The 12916-nt window shown below is 40.0% G+C and overlaps 1 protein-coding gene across 2 annotated transcripts in view; it reads left to right on the forward strand.

Annotated features, from left to right (window-relative positions):
• LOC123599589 (DNA excision repair protein ERCC-5) overlaps window positions 1-12916 on the forward strand; it is an 80017-nt gene that overhangs the window by 64778 nt on the left and 2323 nt on the right. For both annotated transcript variants that reach the window (XM_045481611.1, XM_045481600.1), the window contains 6 exons: window positions 2187-2434; window positions 6076-6195; window positions 6363-6576; window positions 7339-7483; window positions 11443-11643; window positions 12765-12849. In XM_045481611.1, the coding sequence (XP_045337567.1) occupies window positions 2187-2434; window positions 6076-6195; window positions 6363-6576; window positions 7339-7483; window positions 11443-11643; window positions 12765-12849 (1013 nt within the window). The remainder of the gene's footprint in view (window positions 1-2186; window positions 2435-6075; window positions 6196-6362; window positions 6577-7338; window positions 7484-11442; window positions 11644-12764; window positions 12850-12916) is intronic.

Genomic DNA, 12916 nt, shown 5'->3' on the forward strand with positions numbered 1-12916 from the left:
CCAGTTTTGGCACCTGTTAGTGGGGCAGCCTCAGGCAAGTCTCTTAACACTCCTAAACCTCATTTCCTCTTTTGTAAGATAAAGAAAACAGAATTTACCAAGATAGGTTGTTATTAGGATTTGAGATTATAAATATATTTACTCTGTGAACAATGACTATTCATGGATTAGGAGTTTGCAGTGACTTTATCGAACATACTGCAATGAATAGCGAGAATTGACTCTACACACACACAAGGTCACTTTTTTCCTGGTGTCTGCTGAGTTTCATTCTAAAGATACTGTTTTTTCCTTGTAATTAGTATTTTATGGAAAGGAATTTTTGAGGCTGTGTAAATATGCTGTTTCTGAACAAACCTTTACCACCTGTTTTAGCATTCATTGATGATTTTTGCCTAAATGATTACTATCATGTTGCCAAATGGTAGGGTTTGTTTTTTTTGTTTTTTTGTTTTTTTGAAAGAGAGAAAGAGTGCGTGAGTGTGCCAGCCAGGAAGAGGCAGAGAGAGCGAGAGACAACCTTGAGCAGGCTCAATGGCCAGCTCAGAGCCTGCTGTGGGCTCGATCTTGCAACTGAGATCATGACCTGAGCCGAAATCAAGAGCTGGATGACCAACCGACTGAGCCACCCAAGGCTTCTTGCCAAATGATAGTGTTTTAGTTCATTGTTCCTTATGTATTTTTTGGTTTACATCCTTCTGTAAGGAAGATTTCCCCCCTTTCCCCATTTATTATTTTTTTATATCAATGTGGATCCAAGAATTCTTACTTTATTATGATTACTGTGATTTATGATGCTGTCGTACTTTATTTCTGGAATTGTCCCAGCTTTGGCCAGTGTGGGCCCCTTTAGGCTGGCTCCTGTGACTTTGGACAATTCCCCATTATATTTTGGGCATTTTTTTACTTTCTGGTCAAGATATTCCAGATTTCTTTTCTACTTATCCTGCCCTGTCCTGTCCCTGGGTCCAAGCAGTTGACCAAAGAGCCCTCGTCCTTGTAATGGAGCATGATGTTTGGAAACCAAGGTCTGGACACTGAGTGTGCTCACCATTACTGGGGTTTCGTTGCTTCAGGCCCTCTCAGGGACAAAGCCAGGAAATATATTTATGTATACACACACAAATGTGCACACACCCATCTACATTTATTTCTCTACAAATAAGTATGAATCACACATGTACAAATCTGTAAGTTCATACTGGTATCTGCAGTCCAATCCAATATTACAGATTTCATATTAGTTTCCACCTTTGTTCTAATTTCTTTTCCAAACAGTGAAAAACCTGACTCCTATTGTCCTTAATACATTAACTAATTGCTTGTTCTCTCTCAGTTTGTAACCATCTGATCCCATTGGTGTCCTCCTTGGTCCTGGCTGTCTTCTTGGCTCCAGTCCCCACTCTGGGATCTCCAGCCCACTCTGTCCTGATTGCATCCTGAAATCCAGCCTCCTCCACCTGAAGGGAAGGAAGGGAATCAATTTTTTTCACAGAAAAGAAAAGACACAAGAGAGGAGGGAAGGCAAGTGTAAGAGAAGAGCTATTTCCCCTGAGTACTTATCCAGGATTCTTTCCGCTAAGTCACAGCTTCATTCTTTGCTATGTTCTAGTGAAGTAGCATGAAAACATATTTAGCAACCTACATGATTGTTTACATCTCTGATTATTCCCTTTTGTGAACTTTAAAACAATATTAGTTAACTTAGCATATTTGCATAAAGTTTATATGCAAATCTTTGAAAGCTTGGTTCCTAACTTCAAAGGCAGTGCCAGTTTACCTAATGGAAAAGGCTTATTGTGAAGTTACATATATTTATTATTAAATATGTTTAATAGTAATATGTTATTGTTACATGTTTTCTATTAAATTCAAATCTTTTGAGAGTAAAACATTTTTTTATAAAATTTTTTTGCTTATTTATTTATTTTGAGAGAGAGAGATAGCACGAGCAAGGGAGGGGCAGAGAGAGAGGGAGAGAGAGAGAGAATCCCAAGCGGGGCTTGAATTCAAACTGTGAGATCATGATCTGAGCCAAAATCAAGAGTTGGACACTTAACCAACTGAACCACCCAGGTGTCCCACCGTGAAACATTTTTAAGGATACTTTGGAAAGCTCTTAATGATTTCAGGATAGTTTTAATGTTTCACTTATAAATAAAGTGATCTTGTTCATTTTGGTCCAGGAAGTTTCATTGAGGTCCAGAGTGTACCTAGTAGTGATGAACTTCAAGCTGAGTCACATGAAGCTTCCAGACCTCCCTCTGAACAAGATGAAGAGGAACCAGTAGGAACTGAGAAGGAAGAAGCCTCTGGTGACTCCGAGGGCCCCCTAGGACACAACTCTGGAAGTGAGGCCTTGGATATTGAGCCACGCGACGAAGCTGAAAAAGATGCAGACAGTTCACTCAATGAATGGCAAGATATTAATTTGGTAATAATATGACATTGAGTTTTAACTTATTGCTAAGAAAGAGCCAAGTTAAACAGCTTTTGAGCTTTAAGAAGTTACTGGATGAACATTTATTAGCTATTTGCATGCTTTTTTTTTTTTTTTTTCCTTAAATAACAAACTTATTTTTTCATAGTTCTGGGGATTGGGAAGTCTAAGATCAAGGTGCAGGCTATTGTTGGTTCCTGGTGAGAGCTCTTTTTCTGGCTTGTAGATGGCTGCCTTCTTGCCATGTCCTCACATGGTACGGGTGGAGTGGGGTGCGGGAGGGGGCTGGTAGAGGAGGGGAGGAAGAGGGTAGGGAGAGAGGGAAGGAGATATATCTCTTTTTCTAAGGCTACAGTCCTATCAGATTAGGGCTCCACCTTTATGACCTCATTTAACCTTAATTATCTCCTGAAGATACTATCTCCAGATGCAGTCACATCTGGGGTTAGGGCTTAAACATGTGAAATTTGGGGGAACACAATTCAGTCCACAGCAAGAACCACATACAGTAGCACCTAAAAGCATAAAATACTGTGTGTGCAGCTTATAACATATGTGAAAGATAACGTTCAAAACTGCAAACACTAATGATAGAAATCAGGGAAGACCTAAATACATTTGTTTTGGATGGGAAGACTCAATATCATTAAGATTCCAGTTCTCCCCAAACTGATCCATAGATTAATGGAATTCCAGTAAAACCCAACAGAAATTTTTGTTGGATATTAACAAGCTGATTCTAAAATTTATGCGCAAAAGCAACGAAACTAGAGTACTCAAAACAATTTTGAAAAAGAAAAAATTGGAGGACTTATATTACTTGATATCAGGATTTACTATAAAGCTACAGTAATCAGGACAGTATTATATTGGCTAAGGGTAGATACATAGATCAGTAGAACAAAATAGAGTCCAGCAACAGAACCAAGTAACAATAATCAAGACAGTTTACTCTTGGCATAAAGGTAGACACATAGATCAACAGAACTTAATAGAAAGTACAGAAATAGATCTGTGCGTGTATGGACAACAGATTTTCAACAATGCTACAAAGGCAGTTGGATGGAGAAAGGATAGTCTTTTCAATGGTGCTAGAAAAATAAAAGAGCTTTGGTGCCTTGTATGATATACCAAAACCAACTAAAACATCACAAATTTTGAGGCAATGTGAAGTTGAGTCTTCTGACTTTGTTTTTTCTTTCTTTTTTTTTTTTTTTTTAATTTTTTTTTTAACGTTTAATTATTTTTGAGACAGAGAGAGACACAGCATGAACGGGGGAGGGGCAGAGAGAGAGGGAGACACAGAATCAGAAGCAGGCTCCAGGCTCTGAGCCATCAGCCCAGAGCCCGACACGGGGCTCGAACTCGCGGACCGCGAGATCGTGACCTGAGCTGAAGTCGGACGCTTAACCGACTGAGCCACTCAGGCGCCCCTGACTTTGTTTTTTCAAAGTTGCTTCACTGTAATAAATCCTACGCATTTCCATATACATTTTAGAATTAGCTTCTCAGTTTTGATGAGATTGCGTTGAATAGACAGATTGATTTAGGGAGAAAATTAGCATCTTAGCAACACTGTATCTTCTGATCAGTGAATACAGGATATATCTTGATTCACTTAGATCTTTTGCAGTTTTCTCAGCAGTGTTTTACAGTTTTCCTTGTATAACTCTTACATATCCTTTGTCAGATTCATCTCCAAGTATTTCATATTTTTGATGCTATAGAAATTGATTTTAGTTTTTACAGTTTATAGCTTTTAGTGTATTCACAGTTATGTAATCATCACAGTTTTAGAACCTGTGCATTACCCCAAAAAGAAGCCTTGTACTGATTAGCAGTCATACCCCATGTCTTCCCTCAGCTCCTGGGAACCACTCATCAGTGGTCCACTCATCGACTTTCTGTCTCTGTGGATTTGTCTTTTCTGGAAATTCCAGATAAATGGGAGCATACAACTTGTGCCTTTTGTTTCTGGCTCCATTCATTTAGCAGAATGTTTTCAAGGTCCATCCATGTTGTAGCATGTGTTAGTACTTCTTTTTTTTTTAATTAAAAAAAAAAAATTTAAGTTTATTTATTTATTTTGGGAGAGAGAGAGAGCGTGCATGTGCACGAGTGAGCTGGGAGTGGCAGAGACAGAGAGAGAGAGAGAGGGAGAGAGAGAGAGAGAATGAATCCCAAGCAGGCTCTGCATTGTCAGTGCAGAGCTGGATGCAGGGCTCTAACTCACAAATCGAGAGATCAGGACCTGAGCTGAAATCAAGAGTTGGACGTTTAACTGGCTGAGCCATCCAGATGCCCCAGGACTTTATTTCTTTTTATTGCCAAATAGTATTCCACTGTATGGATACATGCCACATTTTATTCGTTCATCATTTGGTGGACATTTGGGTTGTTTATACTTTTTGACTATTATGAAAAATGTTGTTATAAACTTCCATGTACAGGTTTTTGTGAGGATGTATGTCTTCATTTCTCTTTGGTCCACACCTAGGGGATAGAATTGCTGGGTCACAGGGTAACTGTGTTTAATCTTTTGAGGACCCATCAGACTGTTTTCTAAAGTGGCTACACCATTCCCACCAGCAGTGCACAAGGGTTCCACAGTTATATCTGTCCTTTTGATTCTAGTCATCCTAGTGGATGGGAAGTGGTATCTTACCCAAGGGTTTTTTTTTTTTTTTTTTAATTTTTTTTTTTTCAACGTTTATTTATTTTTTTTTGGGACAGAGAGAGGCAGAGCATGAACGGGGGAGGGGCAGAGAGAGAGGGAGACACAGAATCGGAAACAGGCTCCAGGCTCTGAGCCATCAGCCCAGAGCCTGACGCGGGGCTCGAACTCACGGACCTGGCTGAAGATCGTGACCTGGCTGAAGTCGGACGCTTAACCGACTGTGCCACCCAGGCGCCCCTCAAGGGTTTTTTTAAATTCAATTTGTTTAAACTCAAAAACCCAAAACTCAACAGTTTACCCATTTCTCCCCCTCCCTAGCCTCCCCAGCAACCACCAATTTATTCTCTGTATCTACAACCTATTAAAATCTTTTTAATTAAAAAAATTTTTTTAGATTCCACCTGTAAGAAAGATCATGTGGTAATTATCTTTCTCTAATTTATTTTACTAGCATAATGCCCTCAAGGTCCATCCATGTTGTCACAAAAGGCAAGATTTCATTGTTTTTTTTATGGCTGAATAGTATTTTCATTGTATGCATGTATAACAGTTTGCTTTCTTTCTTTTTTAAAAAGATTTTGCTTTTAAGTAATCTCTACACTCAACTTGGGGCTTGAACTCAGAATCCTAAGATCAAGAATCCCATGCTCTATTGGCTGAGCCAGCCAGCCCCCCGTATACCACAGTTTCTTTATGTGCAGTTTCTATTTGCATACATCTTGTTCTTGCTGATGGCTCCTGATTTGTGTAGGTTGCTGTCTGGGATGGCCTCCACTTCCGTGTGATTTAGTGAGGGAACTCTAAAGAAATTACAGACTTACTCAGAAATCCAAGTGGAAAACTTCATAAGGAAGAGAGCTTATTTGGTAATTTACTCAGACTAAATGCAAGCTTTTTGTAAGACATGAGTTTAATTGGACTATTGATATAATTATCTACAGATGAAATTATTTTATAGGAGGAACTGGAAACTCTGGAGAGCAACCTGTTAGAACAACAGAATTCACTGAAAGCACAAAAACAGCAGCAAGAACGGATTGCTGCTACCGTGACAGGGCAGATGTTCCTGGAAAGCCAGGTAGGTGCACCAGCTCAAGCCTCCTTTAACGGTACATAGCGCTGCTTGTACTTAATCAGATTCCCCAAGGGAATGCAATAAGTGAAATGTTTACGCACTGCTCCCATTTCTGGTCACGGCCAGGTCCTGCATTCCACAGGGGTGATTGCGTGTCTGTAACTCCTCAGGAACTTCTTCGCCTGTTTGGCATTCCCTACATTGAAGCTCCCATGGAAGCAGAGGCTCAGTGCGCCATCCTGGATTTGACTGATCAAACTTCTGGAACAATCACTGATGATAGTGATATTTGGCTGTTTGGAGCACGGCATGTCTATAAAAACTTTTTTAATAAAAACAAGTTTGTAGAATATTACCAATATGTGGACTTTCACAACCAACTTGGTAAGACTTCAGAGTATGATTACTTTGAATTTGTGTTATGAATTTTTTCCTGTCCAAGGAACTAATTTGATGTATTAATGGAAATGGTTGGTCTATACAAGTTTTCATGTAAGTGATCTTTTGCTTATATAGAGGAATAGGATTTTTAAATTAGAATTAAGAATTAAAACCCTAGTCATGTTTAGGCATGTTCTGCATTTTAATTACCTGACCTGCTTAGACTTTGGTTACCTGAGGTCTCCAGAGTAAACCAAAGGTGGTAGAGATGGGGAGGCAGGGGGGAGTCACTCCTGCTGGAGTCGTGAGCTTTGTGGCCCTCTGTTGGCTTTTCTGGCAGTGATTCTTCCTTTTCCCATTTATTTAACAAATATATATCAATTCCTCTATGCCGGGTATTGTCCTTGGCAGTGGGGAAACAGCAGAGAATGAAAGTCTGGTAGGAGAAACAGATGATAAGTGTAAACCATAATTCGACATAAGTACCATATAGAAAAATAAAGCTGTAAAAGAGGAGAGGGTGACTTACAGGCACAGGAAGTGTGTGTGCTGTCGTACGTATACAGAGTTGTGCTAAGGAAAGACTACTAATAGGTAGCTTTTGGGCTAGGACCTAAAAAAAAAGAGGTAGTGAGTGTTGTACATACCTTAGGGATGAGCGTGTCTGACAAAGGCCCTAGAGAGTGCAAAGGCCCTGAGGCAGAGGCTTGCTTGGTATGTTCTAGTAAAAATGTTAAAAATATAAAATGATTTTTACTTTTATAGGATTAGACCGGAATAAATTAATAAATTTGGCCTATTTGCTTGGAAGTGATTATACAGAAGGAATACCAACTGTAGGTTGTGTTACAGCCATGGAAATTCTCAATGAATTCCCTGGACATGGCCTGGAACCTCTCCTAAAATTCTCGTAAGTTCTTTGTTAATTTCTTTAATTCAGATGTTTATGTAAATACCCAGTGTAACAAACAGAACTATTATTTACATCATGAACTGTTACAAATCACTGTTCGTTGGGAAAACAGAAGGAGGAATAGATTGGGTTACTAAATTTGTTTTCCCTTTTCTATAGTTCAATGAAATCAGAGACAATGTTTTTAGAGACTCCAGGCTTATCCTAGTTCAGGGGTACATAGCCAGGCCTATGGGATTTCATAGGCAAGTAGAAATTTCTGTTTCATTCATTCAGATATTTATTTAGTAGGGACTGTGTGTCAGACAGCCTGTGAGACTGGGGTAGGAGTGATAACTAAGTCTCCACTGCACTCTCACGGAGCCCCATGCTCTTGGGGAAGAAGAGAAACAAACATGTACCTGTACTTGTGTGTGTCAGGTGTTCTGAATGGTCAGGCAGAGAAGGCATGGAAATAGGATGCTGAGAACTTTGTATTGGGCCCTGCTGTCCTTCTTGCTGAGTGTACTCAGGTGCGTCCCCTGGTGGGGCTGCCTTCCAGCCAGAGCCCAGGTTGTGTTGTCCTTCGGGTACTGAGATGGTAGTTAGGACGATGTCTGTGAAAGTCCTTCTTTCTTTCAGGTTAGTCATTGATCGCATTTAAAAAAAAAATGGAATATAAGTCATATACCATAAATTTCACAGTTCAGTGGCTTGTAGTTTATTTGTGAGGTTGTGATGGTATTTTCTGACCACCACCTTGTCATGAGATACTGTTTGGTAGTAGTTGACTTAATGATTCTTTAGAGTTCTTTCCAGATGTGCCTCCTGTGTCTGAAAAATGCTCAGATGTTCTTCTCTAAAGGATCAGTGATTAAAGTTAAAACTTAAATACAGAAATGGTTTTAATATTCGTTGTACTCCAGCTGTAGCATACATGTCAATGTATGTATTTTATGCTTTCTTTATTTCTGTCTTCATAATTTGCATATTATTGAGGAAATAATATACTGGAAGTCACTTACTAGGTAGCTTGTAGATCATGGTATATCAGTAACTTGAAAAACTGCAAATAACTTTATTATACAAATAATAGAAAAATTATGACATGAATTAAAGCAATGGTTACAGTTAATATTTTGATTTATATAATTTTAGACTTTTCTATGCACAGTATACCCTATTCATTGTATATATACAAACATACATACATGTGTACTCATATAAATGTGTATTATTTCTTTTTATAAGAATGGGATGATTTCATCTACTTTTTACAATGTATAGGTTATTATCAGGGTCTTTTTAAAATTTTTAGTTTTTAGTTTTTTTAATAAACATTTTTTGGGAGAGAGAGAGAGCACGAGCAGGGGAGAGGGGCAGAGGGAGAGAGAGAATCTTAAGCAGGCTCCATGCCCAGTGCAGAACCTGATGCGGGTCTCAATTTCACTACCATGAGATCATTACCTGAGCGGAAATCAAGACTTGGACGTTTCACTGATTGAGCCACATGGGTGCCCCAAGTATCAGTTTTTAATGACTCTGTGGTAGTCTTGATGTATCATGATTAATTAATTTAATCAGAAGCTGGTTGTTATTTTTATTTTTCTTAAGTCTAAACAAACATGATTTGAGTGTCTTTATAGACATATATTTGGGTTCTTACCTAATTATTTTAGGATAAGTGAAAATGGTATTTAGGTTTTCAATTTGATATCCCATTTTTTTTTTGTTGGTGAAAATTTGAATTTGTGATACAGTGAATGCCTATTTATGCCATTTTTTCTCTCTCGGTAAATTTTGCTTGTTTGTTGTCAGTTGAATGGTGTACATTTTCAGAGTCCACTTTAGCTATTTCTGGTTTGCTTGTCTAGCTGGTCGATGGCAGAGAGGAGCAGCCTTCGCTGTGCCTGGCTGGGCAGCGTTAAGGCCAATGTGGAATTAAAGAGCAGGAAGAGAAGCTGAAGAGCAGTAAAATTGAGGACGTTGCCTTGCTTTCATTTCTGCGTTCCCTTTCTCCCAAGCGGGCCCTGGCCAGTCACCCTCCACCCCTGTAAGGTGGAGCTGCTCTGGGCTCCCTGCGAGTTCAGCCCAGCTATGCATGATTTGGCCAACCACGAAAGAGGGGCTCTAATTTTGAATTGGCTACCAACATTTAAACTGGGGGATATTTCACAGAACATTTTGGATGCTTGGGGGAAAATGAGGTCTGAAAACACTGGGCCCAAAGAGCCCCGAAAGAGCAGGGCCAGAGAACAGCAGTCCACCCTGCTGACCTGGCCCGGGCCCAGACCCTTCAGTCTTACCACAGTCGCTTCCGCCAGCAGGGCTGATTGACCGACTGTCTTGCATCTTTATGTGAGTGCCTGGCCCTCTTGCTTTCAGGAAGGGTGATTGTTTCTTGTGGGGAGTGCTCAGCATGTTGTGCTGCTCCTCCTAGAGGACAATCCGAATTACTTATCTCAAAGGTGAAAATTCAAAAGAGTGGGGAAGAATTACAGGTAGTCCCTTAGTGCATTCTTGGAAACGGTATTCTTTTTTCCTTTTTCCTTTTGTCCCTGCAGCGAAGACTGCAGTTAGTCTTTTGTAACACTAGATGGCGCTCCTGCATCGGTGAGGTGGGGCTGGCTGAGAGCAAACCTGAGTTAGTTTCTGATACTAGTAAGCATGTTAAGCATGTTAAGCATGAGATAGAGGTTTTGTTTTTTTAAGTTCCATTGAGTGTATAGATTGGTGAGGGTTATCTTTATGTTTTTATTTTAACTTTATGCCATTCGTGTTTCCTAATTGTATAAATTTTTCTGGTTATCTCTTGCTGTATTATAAAATACGTTAAACCTCAGCGGCTTCAGACAGCAGCAGCCATTGATTTTGCCCATGAATCTGCAGTTTGGTGAGGCTGTGTGGACGTGTCTTGTTGGGTTCCATGTGTGTCGGAGGGCCGCTCCGCTGGGCTAGAGGATCCACTGGAGTTGGAGCCACAGATCTGGCCAGTGGTGCTGACCGTCAGCTGGGAGTCCAGTCAGAATGGTGGACCCTGTCCGTCTGGACCTCCTCACTAGCGGGCGCTTCCTCACAGCATGTTGGCTGCTTCCAAGGCAGATATTCTCAGGGCCGGGATGTGGAAACTGCAGCCCCTGAAGACCTGGCCCAGCATCACTTCCTTGGTCACAGAGCCCACCCGGCTCGAGGGAAGGGATGCCGAGCCACTTCTGGATGGCAGGAGAGTCACGGAACGTGTGGCTCTCTTGAACTTGCCATGGTAATTTATGGTCACAATGGAAAAACTGAGGAAGGAATAAAATATGAAGAAGAAAATGAACAGCTCTGTCCTTGCTTAGAACATTGCCTAGCCCACAGTAAAATAATAGTTGTTGCTGTTTTTCTTATTTTAAATTGGCTTGCTTTTGTTTTCTCTTTCTCACATATATGCGTTTTCCCCAAAATTGATGTTAGACTTTATATAGACTCATGTTCTGCATTTTAAAAAATTTAACATGTTCTTGGCATTTTTACATATTCTTAAATATTCTTGGGTCTGTTACTATAGTTGGTTTGAGGTAAATGATACAGTTTACTTCATTTTACTGCAAGAAAGAGACCCAGAGAAGCTGTGGGCTCTGGAAGGAGATCCTCAGGTTCTGACCCTCCCAGTCCCAGCTGTGAAATCTTGAACAGGTAGTGACTTCTGCTGGCATTCAGCTCATCTGTGATGTGAGGACAGTGGTCAGACTGTGGTCGTGTGATATACGGCGTGTAGAAGAGCTAACACGGTGCCAGGCACGGTAGGCTTTCAGTCAGTGTTTGCCATCGTTACATGTTGTGGTGAAGAACATTAAAAATGATGAAGTTGTTCTCTGTGGGTCATAGGATTTGTTCTGGAGTCGGGACTTGACGTTGCGTCTTCTATCTAAGTATAGGCCTGTATCTGCAGCATTTCCACTATAATGTCGTGGTCTGTCTCCTTTGCCTTCTAGAGAGTGGTGGCATGAAGCTCAAAAAAGTAAGAAGATAAGACCTGACCCCTATGACACCAAAGTGAAAAAAAAATTACGCAAGCTGCAACTCACACCTGGCTTTCCCAACCCAGCTGTGGCAGACGCTTACCTCAAACCTGTGGTGGATGACTCCAGGGGGTCATTTCTGTGGGGAAAGCCAGATCTCGACAAAATTAGAGAATATCCTTTTACTTCTTAAAACGTAAAGGAACGTTGAGCCAAGTATGTGTTTCCGTTTGCAACTGAGGGAACATGCACTAGGATCCACTTTTTCTTAACATTCTGTCTATCTAAGATGCTCCTTTTTCTCTCTCCTTAGGATTTTTCCTTTTCCTTTTTTTTTTTTTTTTTTTTTTTGTGGTAAAATACACTGAACAGAATTTATCATCTTAACATTTTAAGTGTACCCATCAGTGCCGTTAAATACATTCACATTGCTGTGCACCAATCCCCACCATCTACCCCCATATTGTTTTCATCTGGAAAGAACCGAAACCCTGTCCCCATTACACAGTAACTCCCCTTCTGCCTCCACTCAGCTCTCGGTGACCACAGTCAGCTGTCTCTGTGATTTTGACTAAGGACCTCCTTGACTAAGGAATCCTACAGTATTGGTCTTTTTGTGTCTGACTTATGTCACTTAGCGTAATGTCTTCAAAGTTCATCCATGTTGTAGCACGTGTCAGAGTTTCCTTCCTTTTAAGGCTGAATAACACTCTGTTGTGTGGATGCCCCACATTTTGCTTATCTGTCCATGTATAGGTGGCTACTTGCGTTGCTTCCGTGTTTTAGCTATCATGAATAATCTCTTTAGCGTTAAACAAGGTCTTTCCTGAAATAAGTAGTGATAAGCATTCATAGATACTACCACAAACTAAGTATTAATTCATTCTGAAAGAATAGAAAAGATTAGTAGTTTTGTTTTTTATTATTATTATTTATATGTTCCTTTCTGCATATTTAAATAATGATTTGGATAGGTGTTTAAACGTTTAACAGTATTAGTCTAACTACAATATTTTTCTCTCAGAGACGTATGTATGATATCTGAAACTTGTTTTTAATCTAGGTTAACTGTTTTCCATAGTAACGAGTCTTTGATGTCCTAAAATGAGAATTGGATATGTCTTATCTTAGAGGACACTGAAGTCATTGTCATTCTTTTCTCTACCACTTATTCCTTATAAATATGAAAATCTCTAAGATCTGGGGAATGGAATTAGGGTGAGTTCTTTGGATCTTTTTATTTATCACTTGTTTAAATATATTTAAAAACATGTAGACGCCTTAACTGCCTGCATATTTTGTCAGCGTTATTTTGGCTGGAACAGGACAAAGACAGATGAGTCTCTGTTTCCAGTATTAAAGCAACTGAACGCCCAGCAGGTAATCATGGCAGCTCTTTTCCTAAATTCAGGGTGAGGAGTGAACTTAGGAAGGCTGTGAGTGGCAG

This window comes from Leopardus geoffroyi, chromosome A1 (genome assembly GCF_018350155.1).
Source record: "Leopardus geoffroyi isolate Oge1 chromosome A1, O.geoffroyi_Oge1_pat1.0, whole genome shotgun sequence".
Taxonomy (NCBI): domain Eukaryota; kingdom Metazoa; phylum Chordata; class Mammalia; order Carnivora; family Felidae; genus Leopardus; species Leopardus geoffroyi.